The sequence below is a fragment of the Trichomycterus rosablanca genome, chromosome 26, assembly GCF_030014385.1.
Source record: "Trichomycterus rosablanca isolate fTriRos1 chromosome 26, fTriRos1.hap1, whole genome shotgun sequence".
Taxonomy (NCBI): Eukaryota; Metazoa; Chordata; class Actinopteri; order Siluriformes; family Trichomycteridae; genus Trichomycterus; species Trichomycterus rosablanca.
In genome coordinates this window covers 6,910,445-6,934,833 of record NC_086013.1, presented here as the reverse complement: position 1 = coordinate 6,934,833, position 24,389 = coordinate 6,910,445, and the positions used below count along the sequence as shown (strand labels likewise).

General features: G+C 38.8%; 1 protein-coding gene across 1 annotated transcript in view; it reads right to left on the bottom strand.

Moving 5' to 3' along the window:
• fer (fer (fps/fes related) tyrosine kinase) overlaps nucleotides 1-24,389 on the bottom strand; it is a 75,666-nt gene that overhangs the window by 12,934 nt on the left and 38,343 nt on the right. Inside the window, exons 6-15 of the mRNA XM_062988279.1 lie at nucleotides 16,451-16,588; nucleotides 16,253-16,372; nucleotides 13,248-13,370; nucleotides 9,353-9,542; nucleotides 8,723-8,818; nucleotides 7,805-8,008; nucleotides 5,289-5,411; nucleotides 1,749-1,805; nucleotides 1,459-1,574; nucleotides 77-171 (exon numbers count right to left, since the gene is read on the bottom strand). Of these exons, the coding sequence (XP_062844349.1) occupies nucleotides 77-171; nucleotides 1,459-1,574; nucleotides 1,749-1,805; nucleotides 5,289-5,411; nucleotides 7,805-8,008; nucleotides 8,723-8,818; nucleotides 9,353-9,542; nucleotides 13,248-13,370; nucleotides 16,253-16,372; nucleotides 16,451-16,588 (1,262 nt within the window). The remainder of the gene's footprint in view (nucleotides 1-76; nucleotides 172-1,458; nucleotides 1,575-1,748; nucleotides 1,806-5,288; nucleotides 5,412-7,804; nucleotides 8,009-8,722; nucleotides 8,819-9,352; nucleotides 9,543-13,247; nucleotides 13,371-16,252; nucleotides 16,373-16,450; nucleotides 16,589-24,389) is intronic.

The following is a 24,389-nucleotide window of genomic DNA, read 5'->3' as shown; positions in this document are numbered from 1 at the left end:
AAAACTAAACTTCACTGTATCATTAAAAGTTGTATACAACACATGTAAAATGTTTATCTTAGAGATGATAGTGTACCTGGGACAAGTTCCATCACTATATAAATTGGCTGTCTTTGTGTGCAGATACCTATTAGCTTCACAATGTTGGGATGATCATATTGCTTAAGGATCCTAAAAAAGAATTAAAATGTGGCAAACATAAAAATCCAGAAAAGCATACAGAATTTTAAGACACCAAAAATTTTCAGACAGGCTCCATATAAAATAAAATAAAAACAATAAATGAATGTAGATGTGTAAATACACACACACTGGGAAACAAAAAAGGTATACACACTTACAGATGTTATATATGGACTTCTTCAAAGTTGAATCAAAGTATGGTAGCTATATCTGATATGATGTTTGAAGGTGACTTGGAACATTATCCCTTTTTTTCCCCTCCCAATCTAGTCGTATCCAATTACCCGATTGCATTACACTTTCTCTGTACTGATGCTGACTTCAAGGAAAGCCGTGACCCCCTCCGACATGTGTGCAGTAGGCAACTGCATCTTTTTTTCTGCACGAGGCGGGTTCATATGTGGATCAGCTTTGTGCATGAAGAGTCACACCCTTATCCCATATCTCTGTGCAGGCGCCATCAATCAGCCAGCAGAGATAGTATTTGCATTAGCTATGAGGAATCCTCTCCAGCACCCTCCCTACAAACAAGCCAATCATTGTTCATGTAGGCGCCCAGTCTGCCAGTACCAGAGCTGAGATTTGAAGTCACGAGTTCGAGATATCAGCTCTGGTCTGCTAGCGTGTTTTACCGCTGCCCCACCTTAGCACCTTCCCTAAATGTATTTATATAGGTTTGTCTTTTATTGAAGTGTGTATACATTTTTGGTCCCCGCTGTATGTGTGTATACATACACACACTTACACTATATGGACAGGGTGTGTCTATAATTGTAAATCAGTTTCCTTGTTCTGGACCAAACAGAAAAATTATACACTGAAACATTTCAGTCCTGGCATGTTTAGTCTTACATCTTGTGACATTATGTCCTGTGTTTGGTTTGTTTAGATGCCTTTGGTTCATATTGTGTTCATACCTGGAACAAATGGCACCAGAATCCGTTTAGAAACACTGGTGCGCACCAAACAAGCGGATTGAGACCTCTTGAGAAAGTGAGTTTAAAAGGAAGTGTTTACACTTACTGTAACAAGCTGCACTAATCAGTAGTAGCAGTAATCGCACAGAGTTAATCAAACCAAAGCTGACAACTATAAACACACTCCTAATCATTGTATTTAGGTGTTTCATTCAGACACATTATATATAAAATTAACTTTTAAATTAAGCTCCTTCACTTTGCATTTTGTTAAATACTTCTACAAACACTTCTATTTTTAAAAGCATTCTTACTTTGCAGCATACCTGCCCAAAACTTTTGCACAATGTACATTTACCTAGCCTCTGAAAGAAACTTGATCTTAAGGTCTTGTGGAAGATCTTCTTTACAAGTCTTCACAGCCACAGAAGTCTTATCTCTCAACATTCCTTTAAAGACTTCACCAAAGTTGCCCTACACAAAGTTTATAAAAGTTACATTTGACATTTATAACATTTAACAGGCATTTTTATCCAAACTGACTTTGGACTGACTGAATTGGACAACAATGTAAATTATTAGATAAAAACCTTAGAGGCAAATGCTGCAAGAAGTATATATTTAATTAAATAACAAAAAATGACTTACTTTTCCTAACAGGTCCCCAAGAATGACATCCTCATGATTAAGAATCCATTTTTTGTCCTAAAAAGACATACACACATACACTGATAAGCATCATAACATCCATTAGTTTTAGTTTCAGTTAAAACAATTTGCTATTTGCATAAGATCTTTTTAGGATTTTAATTAGGGCGTAAAATGTTAATTTGGTCCTGTCTCAGTTCATGCTGAGGCATCAAATTTGTAATGTTACAAAAATAAAACATTAAGTATATGTTATTTGTGCTGTGTGTTATTTGTTTTAATGATCTGAAATAGACAGTTTACACACACAACTTTTTTGAAGCATTCAAGAATTAAACTTTTAATTTTTAATCATTTTACCTATTCCTTTATCTGGTCGACCTGATTTAATTTGTTAATATCATCCATTCCTTAATTTCACACCTGCAACGCATTCCAAAAAGTTGGGACAGAAGCAATTTAAGGTTCGTGGTACACAAATTATTGAAATTATTAATTGATTAGATTAATTGATTTAAGGAATCTGGAGTAACTTCAGTGTGAAAAGGCAAGGAAGGAGGCCTAAGCTGAAAACCCATGATGTGCAATACCTCAGACAGAACTTCATCAAGAACAGTAATTCATCAATAGCTGATATAATCACATGGGTAGGGTATTACTTTGGCAAACCTTATGCTAAGAATAAAAAAGAATTAAAGAAGAAAAGAAGCCTTATGTCAACCAGGTCTAAATTTGGCGTCTGGTTCTCTGGACTCTAGAGGCATCTGGAACAGACCATCACACAGTGTAAATCTGTATTGTGGTCAGACGAATCAGTATTCCTGATTTTTTCTTTTTTGGAAGAAATAGATGCCATTTGTTCCAGACCAAAGACGAAAAGGACCATCCAAACTGTTATTAGCAAAAGCCAGGGTATGGGGTTGTGCCAGGGCCCTTGTTAAAGATTACTTTACACTTCTGTGATAGCAGCATTAATAAAGAAAAGTACATGGAGATTTTAGAGCAACATAAGCTGCCCTCAAGACGTCATCTTTTGGGGTTATTGAGCATGAACTACCAGTTTAAGGACCTGCCACAGCATCTTAATGGGATTTAAGTCAGGAATTTGCTGTGGCCACTCTTAAACCTTAATTTTAGAAGTGAACCTGCTTGTGTGCTTAAGATCATTGTTCTGCTGCATAACTCAACTGCGCTTAAGCTTTAGGTTATGATCTAACAGGCAGACTTTCTCCTACAGGATTTTCTGACAGAGAGCCGAATTCATGGTTACCTTAATTATGACAGGCCATCCAGGTTCTGCAGAGACAAAGCAGCACCAAACATACACAAAATTTACATATTGGTCTTCAAGGTCATCTCGATGTTTTTAGGCAAGTGCGAGACAAGCCTTTTTGTTCTTTTTGGTCAGCAGCGTTATGCAACTTGTAACTCTCTTATGGATGCCATTTTTCCCAGTGTCTTTCTTACTGTGGAAGCATAACTGAGGCAAGTGTGGCCAGCAGTTCTTTAGATGTTTGTCTGTATTCTTTTAGGATGACCTGATTGTGTCATCAGGTTTACCACAATTCCAAGCTTTCTCCATTCATGAATAATGTCTCTCAATGGAGTCCCAATGCTTTATGCTCAATGACTGTTTTGCATCTATATTCGGATAACTTTTAGCTTCAATAAATTAGATCATCTTAAAAAATTACCTTACTTGGGTTATGTTTGTCTAATATTAAAAGTAGTGTGATGATCTAAAACATAAGTGTGGCAAAGAAGCCAAAATGGAAGCAATTGGGAAGGGGCAAATACTTTTTCACAGCTCTCTATGGCTTTGAATAATTAAGTTTCAAGTAGCATTTTTTGATGCAGCAGTGTTAAGTGACAATGATTTTCCCAAACCCATGTGATTATATTTATCACAGTGCCATGACAGTTTTACATGCAATTGCCAACTGAGTTCTCAAAAGCCAGGCACATTCAACAATGGCTTCTGGCCTTGCCCTAAACACATTGAGATTTTTTCTTAAATTTCAGCAAAAAAGTACTGAGCCACGACTTTGCTGGCTAAGACGATGGTTCCTTCTTTTATACCCAATAATGACACTCCCAATGCACCATTTTTATTGTGAAATGTTTTAAAATAGTGTAACTTGAATATTTGGAAAATTGTCACTTTTATTTTTCCACCTTTCCCCAATTTGTATTGTTGTTGCAGACATGAAATTCAAAATTTGTTTTGATTTAAAAAATACAAATATATGTTTTAAAGAAACAGCAAACCATCCGTTCTTGTTTTTACTCCATTTTACAAAATGTCCCATCTTTTCAGGACATGGGTTTTTTAAAACCTGTGCACAAAAATTTATTAGTTGGTTGTTGCAGATTTAAGAACTTCCACATTACAAAGTAAACCTGTAAGTAGACTGATTGTGGTTTAGGGCTGCCACTAACGACTATTTTTCTATCGATTATATCATATCATATCATATCATATCATATCATATTAATTATATTATATTTATTATATTATATTATATTATATTATATTATATTATATTATATTAATTATATTATATTATATTAATTATATTATATTATATTATATTATATTGTTATTATATTAGTCGATTAATCAAACGATTAATTTTCCTTCAAAAACTTTCATTCAGAATCTCATTTTAGCTTCTTTTATTTTAACAACAAACTGTATGGCATAATAATATGGCACAAAACTAAATGTACACAGGGTTTATGTCCATATTATCAAATTCTCAAGTGCTCCATATTAAGTGCAACATGTGTTTATGGCATTTCATACAGAAAGCAAAGTGCTTACACTTATAGCAGAAATAAAATAGAGGTGGGCACATCTCATTAAATCCAACGTACGGTAAAGACAGAATGAACCCAGATTCTAAACTACACATTCACTCAAAACTTACTTCAAATTCTAAGCGATGTAAACAAAGTGATAAGCGTTACGGCATTACAGCAAATTCATATGATAAGTTTTTTGCACATTGATCATTGCGGCAACCGCAGAAATAGCGAGCCCAACGCTGCAAGTGCACAGCGCAAGTGAATGCGCCCTAACTGAACTCGCTAAGAAATACAGTATTCCAAAATCTCCACGATTAAGAAGCTTAATAAAACAATATAGAAGTAAACATGCACCATAACTGAACTTGCTAGGGAATATGGTATTCTAGGATCTCCGCGATTAAAATGTTTAATAAAACAATATAGACGTGCAACATCGCGCTAGTGCTCCTGTGGTACCATCAAAGCTTTGCAGTGTACAAACCACCTTTTTGTTTTGTGCCAGTTTTAAGTATTCCAAAACATTTTTTGCGTCAACGTCATCGACTATGTCAACTAATCACGGCAGCCCTATTGTGGTTAATCATTTTGACCTTTTCACAGTTTCTGCAATATATGGATATTGTACCACTTTAAAGAGAAATCTGAACACCTGGGTCTAAAGAGTGAGTAGGGAACATGTAAAGCATTTTTTTCAAGAAAACATCATAGTTCATCGTAGAGTGTTTTTACCTTTAAGACAGGATTTAAGAGAACAACCCCAGACTTCTTGGTAATAACTTGTTTTGTAGCATAATGGTGCTCAATCAACTGGGGAATAGTGGGAAATCCTGTGCCCTCAAATCGATACTGATTCTGTAAAATAAGAGAGTAAAAAAGGTATTCTGAGAAGTACTGACGCAATCAAATGTAGACAAATTTACAAACCCCATTTTCAAAAAGTTGGGATGTTTCGTAAAACACAATCAAAAGAAGAATCTACCAAAGACTTCCAGTGTTTTCAGTGATCAACTTTAGTGCATTGTGTAAATATAAACACATTTAGAATTGAATGCCTGCAACAAAAAAGTTGGGACAGATGTGTGTTTGCCCCAGTGTTCCATCACCTTCGCTATTAATGAGACTTTTTAATAATTTGGGAACTGAGGACACTTATTGTTGCAGTTCTCCATGGTTGCAGTCCGTGGTTGCAGTTTCTTCATGCTGCACCATACATTTTCAATAAGAGACAAAACTAGACTGCAGGCAGGCCAGTCAAGCAAACACATTCAGTTTTTTTAAAGTTCAATAAACTTTTCAACTTGAAAATGTGGAGTTGCAGGCATCAAATTCTAAATGTGTTTCTATTTACAAAATGCAATGAAGTTTATCAGTGAAAACACTTCGAAATCTTATTTCTAATTTTGTCAGTTCAATAAAGATTTAAGAAAATTTACAAATTACATTCTTCTTTTAACCCCTTGGTAGTCCAGCCTATTTTTGTGCATTTTTCGCCTGAAAGACATACCTAGTTTCTAAGGCTTCTCATTCAGAAAGTTTATAAGATAACACAAAAATTATACTTCAGTGTTATAGAAAACCCTTTAAAGTATCAGAAAAACACAGCCAAATGCCATGATGTTATGTTACAATGATCAAATGATGACAAAACCCCCCCCAAAATGTAGGCGCTTTTTAAATTTTTTTTGAAAATCCAAAGTTTCAGTGAGTATAAGTAGGACTGCAGAGGTCTGCAGACCACCTACACAACACTATAGAGTTGTAGCCAAAGGGGTTTTCTGTCACCAGCCCAGATTTTAAACCTCTAACTCATTCTGATCTCGAGTTATTGCACCTGGAGTGGCATCACACTCCGCTGCTCTCCAAATCTCTCCAAAGCTTTCCAACTCAGAATAAACAGATTATACTGCAGATAAAATGTGCAAAATGCATTATTTATACTTTATAAAGTCATTATTTATAACATTTGAGTGTTTTTTGGAGTGATGAACTCTCTCACAGGCAGCCAGTCCCCCCTCCCTTCCCCCCGCGCGCACACACACATAAACTGAAACATTTGTAACATGATTCAGGCAGCCGGTTGAACTGTTCACGACCTGAGTCGTTTGAATTGAATCACACTGTATTATCAGCCCTAAGAGGGAAGAATGACTCTTTTACTGACTCAGTAGTTCACATTCAATCGTGCGTAATCTGTATCCATGGTGACGGCTGGTGAAGTACAGCTGTTTAGACTAATCCGACAGGCTAAATGCAAAAAGATGTGCGGGATATAAGCTGGTCCTCCAATCAAAAGCAAAATATGCTAATATTTTTGCATTTCTCCAATGAAAAACAAGTATTTTGTGGTGTGATGAATACTGTCTTTACATTGGCTGTAAAGGTATTACGCAACATAACAGCCAAACACTGAGCAGTATCAGTTAGATGGAGGGTTTTTGAGTACTGTGAGTGCTTTCTCATTACAAAACAAGCCGATATTTGCGTGTTATTGACTTTATAAGTTATAAAACATGCTTGCCACAATCCAAAATGGCCACCGGTGTTTGTAAACATTTACAAAAAGTGGATTTTATCTCGAATGGAAGGACTAATGAACATAAATTTGGACTCAGATTGAAGATAAAAGATCCAGGTATGCGCTGGTTTAGCTCTCATGCTTTTGTTTGTTATAAATTTGTCGCGGTGGTGTTGTTTACCGAGTGCTTTGATGCATTGCATGCTATGCATTGATGGCAGAGCTTTATCAGATATGAAACTTTTCCGGGATATTTTGGATGCTGATGTATTTGAAGTAAAACAAACAGCAGAAATGTGATGGTGAGATTGTACTGACTTGTTTGGTATAAATGCTGTCGGTTTTAATGTAAGTACCGCAGTATAATATTACAAAATATAAACGCTGTACTTCTGGCAGAAATTTATCAGACCTACAATTATTTTGTGTTTTTAAAAGAACTTATAAACAAAATAAGCTCAATGTTTACGTTGCTAAAAAGTAGAGATTTTAAGCTATCAAAAGGTACCTTGTTTAGCAGCGATGATAATTTGACGGTGTAACAGTATACAGAGAAACACAATAATATAAATTCCTAGCCCGTCGACGGGCTAAGGACCACCATTTTTTATACAATGTCCCAACTTTTTCGAAGATCGGGTTTGTAAGACCAGTGAAAAAAAACGAATGACCCTATTACTTTTTAGATTTTGTAGAACATATTCTACTACACTTCTGAGGCAGTACTTACGTCAGCAAACTGAATAATGAAGTGTCTGCGCTGGCCATCTGAGAAGACAGAGAGCACATACTCGCCGGGTTTGCCATGACTCTCCCGTACCAAGAAGTCTCCCTGCTGCTTAAGCAGCTCCTGGGCTTCTGTGCGGGGTATTGCCCCATGATACCATTCCTGTTCACTTAGCGGCTTTTCACTGGTGGAAATCACATCAAAAAACTAGAGAATAGGGGAAGCGGATATATCCAGTCAAGTACCTCATTATGAACACCTACCATATTAGTATTCATCATCAATATATTTGTTATTGTAACAAGCCCTCCTGCCATAGAGATCGGCTGCAGGGCTCAATTATGGAATCACTTTCTTCTGCTTTCTCAATGTGCCTTGTTGGGCATTATTTCACTTCAGGCAGAAGTTTCTATTTATCATGATTTCTTTCTCATAATTTGACAGTTCCTCTGTTAACAACCTGCTTTTCTCTAGTCAAGGAAACCACCAAGTAAATTGAACCAAAGGAAAGGTGTCTGTCCTTTTCTGGAGTAAGCCCTAGGCCGCACCAGTAGGATGGGGTGCTACTCGTGCATTGCTGCTCCTGGCTTGTTCTTTTTTCCATTTTTTCAAGAACTGTGTTGTCGCAGGTACTCTAGGTATCTTGCCATGATGTGACAATTTTAATTTTAATTAATTTAATTAATCATTTTAATTAATGCACTATCCCTTTTCTATAACCTTTCTCTGCTGCACGCTGTGGATGCTGCAGAGGAACTTAGACATCAATCTGACAAAAAACATGATTCCATAAACGAGCCATGCTGCCAATCTCCATGGCAGGTGGGCTCATTACAGTTATTACTATAATGTATTATAAAATGTAATTTACTGTAAATCACAACCAGTTTAAAAAGTCAAGAACCAAAACATAGCACTTACTGCAGAGGAGCCCAGCACAGACTTTGGTGAGCGGATGATGCCAGCAATAGAATGGCGTAGGGTGTCAAACTTTGATATCCTGTCTTTACCTTTATCCTGCAACATGAATTAAAGTAAATGATAAATGTATTATTGGCACTCAGGTGGTGCGGCAATATAATTAAAGGGAAGTGAATGGGAAAAGTACTGGACTGGCTTGTCTGCAGTCCTGAATTTTTTTCTCAAACAGAAAAACCGAGAATGTGTGGAGAACTTTAAAACAAAAAATGTGACCACGACAACCTCATACTGCTGCACACCTTAAGATGTGTTTGCAGGAACATTGGGAAAAAATAACACTTAAAACACTTTATTGCTTGGTATCCTTGGTGTCAAATCTTCTACGTGCTGTGAGAAGAAATGGCAACATTCCTGTGTGTGGAATGTGTTGCAGGCCTAAACTGCAGGATTGGATGTATATTGACAAATAAAAAGTTCACCAGACAAAACATAAAATATCTTGGATTCATACTGTCTGCAACTAAACAAAAGACAAAGTAAATGTATGAAATGTAAGAAACATAAGAAATATACGTGCATACAACATTTTAGAATCCCCATGTGTTTTTTATCGAAAGTAAAAGTACTAACCACTGAATTTATAGATCGTGCATCCTCTTCATAGTTGATCACAGATAAAGGCTCTTTGCCTTCATTCTCCTGCATTTTCTTCTCCAATATCTCTTTCTGGAAGCCAAGTTTGGTCTCTGAGCAGCGCAGAAATTGTACCATCTGCTTTAAATCTTCTAGAGACTGCTTCTGACCCAGCAACAACACCATGCTATAAAAAAGTCACATTGTAAAATGCCTGCCTTTGTGGATATTTATCTTAACTTACACAGAATACAAGCAAACTTTTAGCTGGCAAAACAATAATGAAAAAAGAAAGTAGGTAGGTAGGGTAAATGTTGGTATGACAAATTGAGAACTAATACTTGAAGTAATTGTTACCACTCAAAACTGAATTAAACATTAGTTAAAAATCAAAGAATAATACTCAAATCACATACAGTAGGGCCAAAAAGTATGTAGTCAGCCACTGATTGTGCAAGTTCTCCTACTTAGAAAGATGAGAGAGGTCTGTAATTTTCATCATAGGTACACTTCAACTATGAGAGACAAAATGAGAAAAAAAAATCCAGGAAATCACATTGTGGGATTTTTTTTTTTTATAATGTTTATTTTTTTTTTAACCCCTTTTCTCCCCTTTTAGCGCATCCAATTGTTCAATTAGCATCATGCTTTCTCTCTGTCTATGCCGAACCCTGCCCTGACGGAGGTGATTGAAGCTAACCCGTATCCCCTCCGTAACACGACCAGCAGCCAGATGCATCTTTGCCACCCACACATTGATGAGTTTGGCGCCACCTAGCGTTGCATGCGGAGAGACACACCCTAAGGGCACCCTCTCCCATCCCTGTGCAAGCGCCTCCAATCAGCCGGCAGAGAACGTAATCGCATTCTGACAGAGAGAGACCCACATCCGGTTCTTTGTCCCACCCCCCTCATGAGCAACCGGCCAATCGTTGCTCATATAGCCACTCAGCTTCAAACCGGCAAAGCAAAGCTGGATTCGATACCAGGTATCTGAATCCAGCCCTGGTTGCAGCGCGTCTCTTTTACCGCTGCGCCACCTGAGCGGCACATTGTGGGATTTTTAAAGAATTTATTTGTAAATTATGGTGGAAAATAAGTATTTGGTCAATAACAAAAGTTTAACTCAATACTTTGTAACATAACCCATGTTGGCAATGACAGAGGTCAAACGTTTCCTGTAAGTCTTCACCAGGTTTGCACACACTGTAGCTGGTATTTTAGCCCATTCCTCCATGCAGATCTCCTCTAGAGCAGTGATGTTTTGGGGCTGTCGCTGGGCAACACGGACTTTCAACTTTCACAAATTTTCTATGGGGTTGAGGTCTGGAGACTGGCTAGGCCACTCCAGGACCTTGAAATGCTTTTTACGGAGCAACTCCTTCGTTGCCCAAGCTGTGTGTTTTGGATCATTGTCATGCTGAAAGACCCAGCCACGTTCCATCTTCAATGCTCTCACTGATGGAAGGAGGTTTTGGCTTAAAATCTCACGATACATGGCCCCGTTCATTCTTCCCTTAACACGGATCAGTCGTCCTGTCCCCTTTGCAGAAAAACAGCCCCAAAGCATGATGTTTACACCCCCATGCTTCACAGTAAGTATGGTGTTCTTGGGATGCAACTCAGCATTCTTCTTCCTCCAAACACGATGAGTTGACTTTTTACCAAAAAGTTCCATTTTGGTTTCATCTGACCACATGATATTCTCCCAATCCTCTTCTGGATCATCCATATGCTCTCTGGCAAACTTCAGACGGGCCTGGACATGTACTGGCTTAAGCAGGGGGACATACCTGGCACTGCAGGATTTGAGTCCCTCTTGGCGTAGTGTGTTACTGATGGTAGCCTTTGTTACTTTGGTCCCAGCTCTCTGCAGGTCATTCATCAGGTCCCTCCGTGTAGTTCTGGGATTTTTGCTCACCATTCTCATGATCATTTTGACCCCACGGGATGAGATCTTGCGTGGGGCCCCAGATCGAGGGAGATTATCAATGGTCTTGTATGTCTTCCATTGTCTTACAATTGCTCCCACAGTTGATTTATTCACACCAACCTGCTTGCCTATTGTAGATTCACTCTTCCCAGCCTGGTGCAGGTCTACAATTTTCTTCCTGGTGTCCTTCGACAGCTCTTTGGTCTTGGCCATGGTTGAGTTTGGAGTCTGACTGTTTGAGGCTGTGGACAGGTGTCTTTTATACAGATAACGAGGTCAAACAGGTGCCATTAATACAGGTAACGAGTGGAGGACAGACGAGCTTCTTAAATAAGTTGTTACAGGTCTGTGAGAGCCAGAAATCTTGCTTGTTTGTGGGTGACCAAATACTTATTTTCCACCATAATTTACAAATAAATTATTTAAAAATCCTACAATGTGATTTCCTGGATTTTTTTTGTCTCATTTTGTCTCTCATAGTTGAAGTGTACCTATGATGAAAATTACAGACCTCTCTCATCTTTCTAAGTAGGAGAACTTGCACAATCAGTGGCTGACTAAATACTTTTTGGCCCCACTGTATGTGATTTCCTCATTTACAAAGCCCATTTTAAGAAAAGTTGGGACATATTATAAAATGCAATAAAAAGAAGAATCAGTGATATGTTCATTCATTTGAGTATTTAACTGACAGCAAAAAGATTTGATTGAGAGTCCTGGCATTTGAACTTCACGTATTTTGTAAATACAAACACATTTAGAATTTGATGCCTGCAACACCTTCCAAAAAAGTTGGAACAGAGGCAAAATAAGAGTGAAAAGTTATATATTAAAGGTACAGTGTTTTGAAACATTCCACAATAAACAGATTAATTGGTAACAGCTGATGGAATCATGATTGTGTATAACAAAAATATTCACTTAGTTTGTGCAAGCAATGGTTGATCAGTTCAAAAAGAACATTTCTGAATGCAAATAATTTAGGTCTTTCACCATGAACCTTATGTAATATTGTAAAAAGATTTACAGAAACTGGGGAAATCTCAGTCTGTGTAGGGCAAAAAATGGAAATCACTACTGAATGTGCGTGACCTTCAAGCCTTCAAATGACATTGCGTGAGAAACCATCATGCTACTGTGATAAATATGCTCTGTGGTCAGATGAGTCCACATTTCAACTTGTTTTCTGGAAAAAATAAATGAAGTACAGACAACTTTCCCCAACTTTTTCCTAACCATTTCAGAAAATGGAGTTTGTACTATCCTTACTCCGATTTTTAACTCCTCCTTTTGAAAATGTGAAGAAGAAGCAAAAATAAAAATCAAGAACAAAAGAATTAAGGCTAAAAAAGAATTGTAAAGTGAGATGCCCTTGCTAACTAAAGAAGGGCTTGAAGTGATGACTTTTAAAGTCAAATTTTACAAAGCAGGTAAATATGTAAATGTACCATTTAACTTTAACTGCAAATGCAAGTTAAATTTGGCAGAAGAAGGCAACAGAAATCCATAGCTTCCCATACAGATAGTTCTTGGATTGTACACCTGACCAGGACAAATTAATTATTACCAAATTCAACAGCTTTCACAATTATCATTATAATATGAAAGACTTTTACGCAACATGAAGCAACTAACACAGAGTTCTAACAAGGCTAACTAATTTCTTTCCATTGTCGTTTAACTGTCAAGAAATAAGGCAATTTAACAAAACCAGATTCTCCCCATCGTGCAAATTCTCTTCCCAAACAAATCATTACATTATCCAGTATGATAATGCTCATACATACTGCTAAAAATACTTTTTGGCTGTTTGATAAACATCAGAATAAAGTCAGCTTAACTAATTACCAGATTTAAGCATTACCTATTTCTGATATTTTGGCCATCATGTGTAAATATACACAAAGGTTTGTACAAAATGGCGATCAAATAGCATTTTGAGTTTGGTGTTCTACGTACTCAGACTTCTTCTGGCAACTTTTGGTGTATTCCTCAATTTTGCTTTGCAGGTCTAGCATGAGGTCTTCTTTACTTCTGAGACTTTTTTGGGTCAACAAAAGCTCCTCTGTTGTCGACTTTAACCTTAGAACAGTTAACATTCACAGATAACCTTAGTATTTGGACATTAACATGCTTTAAAATGTTAATACTAACATTTTAATAACATAATACAGTCACGTGAAAAAGTTAGGACACCCCATTAAAACCTTTGTCTTTTTGAACATATTTAAACATATGAACATTTGAGCTTCATTTGAACAGTATTGAGAGATGGAGCCTATTTAAACCTCAGACATTAGGTTTTAGATGCATATGAGTCTGGGAAGGGATTTAAAAAGATCTCAAAACAATTAGGAATCAGTCATTCCACTTTCAGGAAAATAATTTCCAAGTGGTGAACATTTAAAACAACTCCCAACATGGTCAGGTCAGGCCGTCCTAGCAAGTTCAGCCCAAGAGCAGACCGCAAGATGCGTAATGAATAGGGATGCACCGATCCGATATTAAGATCGGATATCGGTCCCGATATTACCAAAATGAGATGGATTGGATATCGGATAATCAGGCCGATCCATGGGTCCGATACGTTCACTTTAGTTCGTTTGCAACGCATGCTAAGCCCATACAGGACGCGCTGCTGACGTATGGCGTATAACACAAACAAAAAGAGCAACATGGAGCGAGCCAAAGAGTCAGCTGCATGGAGGTATTTCATGCTTGCTATGCTAACAAGTTCGATGGCAACATGTTTATTACTCATGTTTAGCTGCTATATTTTATTTTGAATTACTGTTTGCACTAAATATTTACGGATAAGTTTATTTGAAAAAGTTATTTAAGCTACTACTGTTTTTCTCATTGTAAGGTACATGCATCTACCATCAGAAAGAGACTGCACAAGTTTGATTTTCCTGGGAGGTCTGCAAGGAGAAAACCCTTGCTATCAAAAAAAACACCAGGGCAAGACTAAAGTTTGCCAGACAACACCTAGACAAGGACCAGGACTTCTGGAACAATGTGCTTTGGACAGATTAATCCAAAGCTGAATTATCTGGGCACAGTAACAGAAGACAAGTTTGGTGCAAACCAAACACAGCATTTAAGCACAAGAACTGTGAAGCATGGAGGTGGAAATGTCATGGTTTGGGGCTGCTTTGCAGCAGCAGGGCCTGGCAAGCTCTCCATTATAGAATCCACGATGAATTCTACACTGTAACAGAGGAAAATGTAAGACCATCTGTCGTCTTTTTCACATGACTGTACTTGTCTTCCAAAACATTCATTTACCATGCATCCAGAAGGTATTCACAGCGCTTCACTTTTCCACATTTTGTTATGTTACAGCCTTATTCCAAAATGGATCAAATTCATTTTTCCCTCAGAATTCTACACACAATACCCCATGATGACAAAGTGAAAAATGTTTGTTTAAAATTTTTGCAACTGTATTAAAAATAAAACATGTACATAAGTATTCACAGCCTTTACCATGACACTCAAAATTGAGCTCAGGTACATCCTGTTTCCACTGATCATCCTTCAGATGTTTCTATAACTTGATTGGAGTCCACTTGTGGTAAATTCAGTTGATTGGACATGATTTGGAAAGGCACACACCTATTTATATAAGGTCCCATAGTAGACAGTGCATGTCAGAGCACAAACCAAGCAATGAAGTCCAAGGAATTGTCTGTAGACCTCCAAGACCGGATTGTATCGAGGCACAGATCTGGGGAAGGGTACAGAAAAATTTCTGCAGCACTGAAGGTCCCAATGAGCGCCATCCCAGTCCCGGTGGCCTCCATCATCCGTAAATGGAAGAAGTTTGGAACCACCAGGACTCTTCCTAGACCTGGCCGCCCGGCCAATCTGAGCGATCGGAATAGAAGGGCCTTAGACAGGGAGGTGACCAAGAACCCTATGGTCACTCTGACAGAGCTCCAGTGTTGCTCTGTGGAGAGAGGAGAACCTTCCCAGCCACACAACTACACAGCCAAGATAACAAAGGAGTGGCTTGGGGACAACTCTGTGAATGTCCTTGAGTGGCCCAGCCAGAGCCCAGAACCTGATTGAACATCTCTGGAGAGATCTGAAAATGGCTGTGCACAGATGCTCCCCATCCAACCTGATGGAGCTTAAGAGGTTCTGCAAAGAAGAATGGGAGAAACTGCCCAAAAATAGGTGTGCCAAGCTTGTAGCATCATACTCAAAAATGCTTGAGGCTGTAATTGCTGCCAAAGGTGCTTCAACAAAGTATTGAGCAAAGGCTGTGAATACTTATGTACATAATATTTTTGTGTTTTATTTTTAATAAATTTGCAAAAATTTCAAACAAACTTTTTTCCACTTTGTCATCATGGGGTATTGTGTGTAGAATTTTGAGGGAAAAAAATTTAATCCATTTTGGAATAAGGCTGTAACATAACAAAATGTGGAAAAAGTGAAGCGCTGTGAATACTTTCCGGATGCACTGTAGGACCACAAGTGTGAAACTGTTGATCTGTTGAACAGTAAAAAAAAGGTGGTTTTGTAAGTGGAGGCTGCAACGTCACTCCACTACTGCTACTACTACTACTACTAATAATAATAACAATAATAAAACAATATATAAATTAAAAAATAATTTTACTAAAGTAATAATTATTTAATTGTGATGAATATGACTAAATTGAAAATGACAACAATATTAATAGAAACAACAATTAGCTATTTTAGAATTGGATTTGTATAATTATTATTAGCTATTGTTGTAATATTACTACTATTGCTGTTCAACTTAATTATTTTGTTATGACAAACATTTTAAGGTGCCATAAACATGAAAATTATTCAGTGACTATGAAAAGTTTGGGAACCAATTTGCTAGATAGTGTTATGTGCAGTATATTATGACATATCATGCAAAAATAAAACATGTGGATCTACATAAAAATTTTTTTTATTAAGAACAAAGTTGGACTCACAACACTTGTAAACTGTCTTCTGTCAGTTTATTCCACAGAATCTCATTGGCTTGAAGATTCTCTGTTTCTTCCAAAAGCAAAACATCAAATTCTACATTTTGTTCTTTGGTTTCAGGTGACCTACAGAAATAATAGAAATAATTATTGAAAAAAACATGACTTTTTATAAAAAATTACCCCTTGTGTCTTTTTACATACCCATACACTTCAATGAAGTTATCATACTCTGCAGAAGGATCGATTTGGTCAATCGAAGTGTGTATTTCTTTATGGACCTTCACTATTTCATCTGTTAAGAGGCTTGTGATTTCACTGTATTCTTCGAGAATACCCTTCCTGTAATTAAAAACAACACAAAAGACAAGAAGCCATGTTTTAAATGAAAAGCAGTTTTTTTTTTACTTTTTTGTGTACAAGCCCAAGTAATGGAGAAGATTCTGCTCCTTTGTGTGAAAACTAGTGTTTTCAGGCTGAAGTAGAAGTGGACCATGCAGCATGACAACGACGCAAAACATTCCAGTTAATCAACCAAGGAATGGCTCAAAAGAAAGAAATGGAGAGTTCTGGAACGGCCAAGTCAAAGCCCAGATCTTAATCCTATTGAGATGCTGTGGGGTGATTTGAAACAGGCTGTGCATGCAAGAAACCCCTCAAACCTCACACAGCTGAAGAAATTCTGCATGGAGGAGTAAGAAAAACTTTCTCCCATTTGTCAGAAACTGGTAGATGATTATAGGAAACGTCTAATTGAGATTATTTCAGCCAAAGGGGGAAACACCAGCTATTAGGGCATAGGGTGTCCTAACTTTTTCCTCACAATACTTTTTCAGTTTTATTTGTTTAATGATATAAGCTCCATCTCTCAATACTGTTGAAATGAAGGTCAAATGTCCATATGTTTAAATATCTTTAAAAAGACAATGGGGTGTCTCAATTTTTCATATGACTGTAATATATATATATATATATATATATATATATATATATATATATATATATATATATATATATATATATATACAGTGCCTAGCAAAAGTATTCGGCCCCCTTGAACTTTTCAACCTTTTGCCACATTTTAGGCTTCAAACATAACGATATGAAATTGTAATTTTCATCTGACCAGAGCACCTTCTTCCACATGTTTGGTGTGTCTCCCAGGTGGCTTGTGGAAAACTTTAAACGAGACTTTTTATGGATATCTTTGAGAAATGGCTTTCTTCTTGCCACTCTTCCATAAAGGCCAGATTTGTGCAGTGTACGACTGATTGTTGTCCTATAGACAGATTCTCCCACCTCAGCTGTAGATCTCTGCAGTTCATTCAGAGTGATCATGGGCCTCTTGGCTGCATCTCTGATCAGTCTTCTCCTTGTTTGAGCTGAAAGTTTAGAGGGACGGCCGGGTCTTGGTAGATTTGCAGTGGTCTGATACTCCTTCCATTTCAATATGATCGCTTGCACAGTGCTCCTTGAGATGTTTAAAGCTTGGGAAATCTTTTTGTATCCAAATCCGGCTTTAAACTTCTCCACAACAGTATCTCAGACCTGCCTGGTGTGTTCCTTGGTCTTCATGATGCTCTCTGCGCTTTAAAAAGAACTCTGAGACTATCACAGAGCAGGTGCATTTATACGGAGACTTGATTACACACAGGTGGATTCTATTTATCACCATCAGTCATTTAGGTCAACATTGGATCATTCAGAGATCCTCACTGAACTTCTGGAGTGAGTTTGCTGCACTGAAAGTAAAGGGGCCGAATAATATTGCACGCCCCACTTTTCAGTTTTTTATTTCTAAAAAAAGTTTTAAATATCCAATAAATTTCGTTCCACTTCCCGATTGTGTCGCACTTGTTGTTGATTCTTCACAAAAAATTACAATTTCATATCTTTATGTTTGAAGCCTGAAATGTAGCAAAAGGTTGAAAAGTTCAAAGGGGCCGAATACTTTTGCTAGACACTGTATATATATATATATATATACAGTGTATCACAAAAGTGAGTACACCCCTCACATTTCTGCAGATATTTAAGTATATCTTTTCATGGGACAACACTGACAAAATGACACTTTGACACAATGAAAAGTAGTCTGTGTGCAGCTTATATAACAGTGTAAATTTATTCTTCCCTCAAAATAACTCAATATACAGCCATTAATGTCTAAACCACCGGCAACAAAAGTGAGTACACCACTAAGAGACTACACCCCTAAATGTCCAAACTGAGCACTGCTTGTCATTTTCCCTCCAAAATGTCATGTGATTTGTTAGTGTTACTAGGTCTCAGGTGTGCATAGGGAGCAGGTGTGTTCAATTTAGTAGTACAGCTCTCACACTCTCTCATACTGGTCACTGAAAGTTCCAACATGGCACCTCATGGCAAAGAACTCTCTGAGGATCTTAAAAGACGAATTGTTGCGCTACATGAAGATGGCCAAGGCTACAAGAAGATTGCCAACACCCTGAAACTGAGCTGCAGCACAGTGGCCAAGATCATCCAGCGTTTTAAAAGAGCAGGGTCCACTCAGAACAGACCTCGCGTTGGTCGTCCAAAGAAGCTGAGTGCACGTGCTCAGCGTCACATCCAACTGCTGTCTTTGAAAGATAGGCGCAGGAGTGCTGTCAGCATTGCTGCAGAGATTGAAAAGGTGGGGGGTCAGCCTGTCAGTGCTCAGACCATACGCCGCACACTACATCAAATTGGTCTGCATGGCTGTCACCCCAGAAGGAAGCCTCTTCTGAAGTCTCTACACAAGAAAGCCCGCAAACAGTTTGCTGAAGACATCTCAACAAAGGACATGGATTACTGGAACCATGTCCTATGGTCTGATGAGACCAAGATTAATTTGTTTGGTTCAGATGTTCTCAAGCATGTGTGGCGGCAATCAGGTGAGGAGTACAAAGATAAGTGTGTCATGCCTACAGTCAAGCATGGTGGTGGGAATGCCATGGTCTGGGGCTGCATGAGTGCAGCAGGTGTTGGGGAGTTACATTTCATTGAGGGACGCATGAACTCCAATATGTACTGTGAAATACTGAAGCAGAGCATGATCCCCTTCCTCCGGAAACTGGGTCGCAGGGCAGTGTTCCAGCATGATAATGACCCCAAACACACCTCTAAGACGACCACTGCTTTATTAAAGAGGCTGAAGGTAAAGGTGATGGACTGGCCAAGCATGTCTCCAGACCTAAACCCAATAGAACATCTTTGGGGCATCCTCAAGCGGAAGGTGGAGGAGCGCAAAGTCTCGAATATCCGCCAGCTCCGTGATGTCGTCATGGAGGAGTGGAAAAGCATTCCAGTGGCAACCTGTGAAGCTCTGGTAAACTCCATGCCCAGGAGAGTTAAGGCAGTTCTGGGAAATAATGGTGGCCACACAAAATATTGACACTTCAGGAACTTTCACTAAGGGGTGTACTCACTTTTGTTGCCGGTGGTTTAGACATTAATGGCTGTATATTGAGTTATTTTAGGGAAGAATAAATTTACACTGTTATATAAGCTGCACACAGACTACTTTTCATTGTGTCAAAGTGTCATTTTGTCAGTGTTGTCCCATGAAAAGATATACTGAAATATCTGCAGAAATGTGAGGGGTGTACTCACTTTTGTGATACACTGTATATACAGTGGGGTCAAAAAGTATTTAGTCAGCCACTGACTGTGCAGGTTCTCCTACTTAGAAAGATGAGAGAGGTCTGTAATTTTCATCATAGGTACACTTCAACTATGAGAGACAAAATGAGAAAAAAAAATCCAGGAAATCACATTGTAGGATTTTTAAAGAATGTATTTGTAAATTATGGTGGAAAATAAGTATTTGGTCAATAACAAAAGTTCAACTCAATACTTTGTAACATAACCTTTGTTGGCAATGACAGAGGTCAAACGTTTCCTGTAAGTCTTCACCAGGTTTGCACACACTGTAGCTGGTATTTTGGCCCATTCCTCCATGCAGATCTCCTCTAGAGCAGTGATGTTTTGGGGCTGTCGCTGGGCAACACGGACTCCACAAATTTTCTATGGGGTTGAGGTCTGGAGACTGGCTAGGCCACTCCAGGACCTTGAAATGCTTTTTACGGAGCCACTCCTTAGTTGCCCGAGCGGTGTGTTTGGGATCATTGTCATGCTGGAAGACCCAGCCACGTTCCATCTTCAATATATATACAGTGTATCACAAAAGTGAGTACACCCCTCACATTTCTGCAAATATTTTATTATATCTTTTCATGGGACAACACTATAGACATGAAACTTGGATATAACTTAGAGTAGTCAGTTTACAGCTTGTATAGCAGTGTAGATTTACTGTCTTCTGAAAATAACTCAACACACAGCCATTAATGTCTAAATAGCTGGCAACATAAGTGAGTACACCCCACAGTGAACATGTCCAAATTGTGCCCAAATGTGTCGTTGTCCCTCCCTGGTGTCATGTGTCAAGGTCCCAGGTGTAAATGTGGAGAAGGGCTGTTAAATTTGGTGTTTTGGGTACAATTCTCTCATACTGGCCACTGGATATTCAAAATGGCACCTCATGGCAAAGAACTCTCTGAGGATGTGAGAAATAGAATTGTTGCTCTCCACAAAGATGGCCTGGGCTATAAGAAGATTGCTAACACCCTGAAACTGAGCTACAGCATGGTGGCCAAGGTCATACAGCGGTTTTCCAGGACAGGTTCCACTCGGAACAGGCTTCGCCAGGGTCGACCAAAGAAGTTGAGTCCACGTGTTCGGCGTCATATCCAGAGGTTGGCTTTAAAAAATAGACACGAGTGCTGCCAGCATTGCTGCAGAGGTTGAAGACGTGGGAGGTCAGCCTGTCAGTGCTCAGACCATACGCCGCACACTGCATCAACTCGGTCTGCATGGTCGTCATCCCAGAAGGAAGCTGACGCACAAGAAAGCCCGCAAACAGTTTGCTGAAGACAAGCAGTCCAGGAACATGGATTACTGGAATGCCCTGTGGTCTGACGAGACCAAGACAAACTTGTTTGGCTCAGATGGTGTCCAGCATGTGTGGCGGCGCCCTGGTGAGAAGTACCAAGACAACTGTATCTTGCCTACAGTCAAGCATGGTGGTGGTAGTAGGGCTGGGCGATATATCGAGATTTTATAATATATCGATATATTTTCATACGCGATATAAGATAAGACAATATCGCATATATCGATATAGATGTTGCGTTCCAGTTAGATCCGACAGTTCGTCTTTCTCTTCTCCCAGTTTCTCTGCACATGTTCACCTGCCCCGCCCCTCTCCCTCACTGAACACAACTCCCCCCTCCCTCCCCACCACGTGACTCCCCCGCAGGGCATGTTCTAAACAGCTCTAGTGACTACAGAGCTCCGTCTAAAAATGATATTTTCGTTGTTGATCTCTTTGAATCTATAACACTTGCATTGCTGTAGATTTGAAAATGACAATACTGAATATAACATTTCAAGAACAAAACTGTGATCTGGTCTGGGTGCGGAGTTTTATATCGGGCGCAGAACGCTGAGACGAGCGAGCGAGCGCAGCTACTATGGGGGGAGCGAGATGGGGGGAGCGAAATGCGGGTTTTACCCCGAAAAAATAATAATGAAAACACACACAAGAAAAGCAAAAGAGAACTTAATATTTTCACAATGATTGGGAGGAAAAGTGTTTCATTCGCGGGACGACGACAGAGAGCGGCACAATGTGGAGAGTGGCTTCAGTACGTGTCACTGAAACGTCCATTTAAATCGTAGCTTTAAAAAAATCTTACTTAACTGATCATTTGTATAAACATGGGACAGAGTTCATGATTTGTTCTAAAACAAAAGTAGTGATCAGTACAAACGGGACATTATTTGAAGATGGGACTGTTAATGATTTCCTAAAAAAAAATGCTACAGAAGTCATAATTTGTAAAAATAAATAAAAATTTTGTGATTTTGATCAAAATGCTACAAATATGCTCATTCATACAAAACCGTCAGGAACAATATTTACAAAAATATCAGAGATGTGATCACTGACTTTCAAATATTGAAACTGATTGAGATGAACAGAAATATTGTTTAAATATGTCTGTGTTTCCTGCCATGGTAAATCATTGTTAATAATTATTGCAAGAAATAATTAACATGTGATCAGACAGTCTCTTCACATATGAATATTTATTATTATTATTATTATTATTATTATTAATCATAATATTATCATTGAAGGTGAACCATGCAACTTTGTTATTCAGCAAGTTTGTATCCTACAAGTAGCCCTTTGGCTTACTCAGTACCCTTAAAGTAGCCCTCTGTTTCAAAAAGGTTGGTGACCCCTGATTTAATATATGCCAATAGTTTATTTTTGAGGAATTTCTCATGTTCATCTACAGCTGAATGTTAATAAAAGTGCCTGTATAACATTTGGAACATATACTTTGTCTCAGAAGTGTCTTTTTGTTATTACCTTATGGGATGAAAAAATATCGAGATATATATCGTATATCGCCGTTCAGCTAAAATATATAGAGATATTATTTTTGATCCATATCGCCCAGCCCTAGGTGGTAGCATCATGGTCTTGGGCTGCATAAGTGTTGCTGGCACTGGGGAGCTGCAGTTCATTGAGGGAAACATGAATTCCAACATGTACTGTGACATTCTGAAACAGAGCATGATCCCCTCCCTTCGAAAACTGGGCCTCATGGCAGTTTTCCAACAGGATAACGACCCCAAACACAACCTCCAAGATGACAACTGCCCTTCTGAGGAAGCTGAAGGTAAAGGTGATGGACTAAACCCAATTGAGCACTGTGGGGCATCCTCAAGTGGAAGGTGGAGGAGTTCAAGGTGTCTAACATCCACCAGCTCCGTGATGTCATCATGGAGGAGTGGAAGAGGATTCCAGTAGCAACCTGTGCAGCTCTGGTGAATTCCATGCCCAGGAGGGTTAAGGCAGTGCTGGATAATAATGGTGGTCACACAAAATATTGACACTTTGGGCACAATTTGGACATGTTCACTGTGGGGTGTACTCACTTATGTTGCCAGCCATTTAGACATTAATGGCTGTGTGTTGAGTTATTTTCAGAAGAGAGTAAATCTACACTGCTATACAAGTTGTACACTGACTACTCTAAGTTATATCCAAGTTTCATGTCTATCGTGTTGTCCCATGAAAAGATATAATAAAATATTTGCAGAAATGTGAGGGGTGTACTCACTTTTGTGATACACTGTATATATATATATATATATATATATATATATATATATATATATATACAGGGGTTGGACAATGAAACTGAAACACCTGGTTTTAGACCACAATAATTTATTAGTATGGTGTAGGGCCTCCTTTTGCGGCCAATACAGCGTCAATTCGTCTTGGAAATGACATATACAAGTCCTGCACAGTGGTCAGAGGGATTTTAAGCCATTCTTCTTGCAGGATAGTGGCCAGGTCACTACGTGATGCTGGTGGAGGAAAACGTTTCCTGACTCGCTTCTCCAAAACACCCCAAAGTGGCTCAATAATATTTAGATCTGGTGCAGGCCATGGGAGATGTTCAACTTCACTTTCATGTTCATCAAACCAATCTTTCACCAGTCTTGCTGTGTGTATTGGTGCATTGTCATCCTGATACACGGCACCACCTTCAGGATACAATGTTTGAACCATTGGATGCACATGGTCCTCCAGAATGGTTCGGTAGTCCTTGGCAGTGACGCGCCCATCTAGCACAAGTATTGGGCCAAGGGAATGCCATGATATGGCAGCCCAAACCATCACTGATCCACCCCCATGCTTCACTCTGGGCATGCAACAGTCTGGGTGGTACGCTTCTTTGGGGCTTCTCCACACCGTAACTCTCCCGGATGTGGGGAAAACAGTAAAGGTGGACTCATCAGAGAACAATACATGTTTCACATTGTCCACAGCCCAAGATTTGCGCTCCTTGCACCATTGAAACCGACGTTTGGCATTGGCACGAGTGACCAAAGGTTTGGCTATAGCAGCCCGGCCGTGTATATTGACCCTGTGGAGCTCCCGACGGACAGTTCTGGTGGAAACAGGAGAGTTGAGGTGCACATTTAATTCTGCCGTGATTTGGGCAGCCGTGGTTTTATGTTTTTTGGATACAATCCAGGTTAGCACCCGAACATC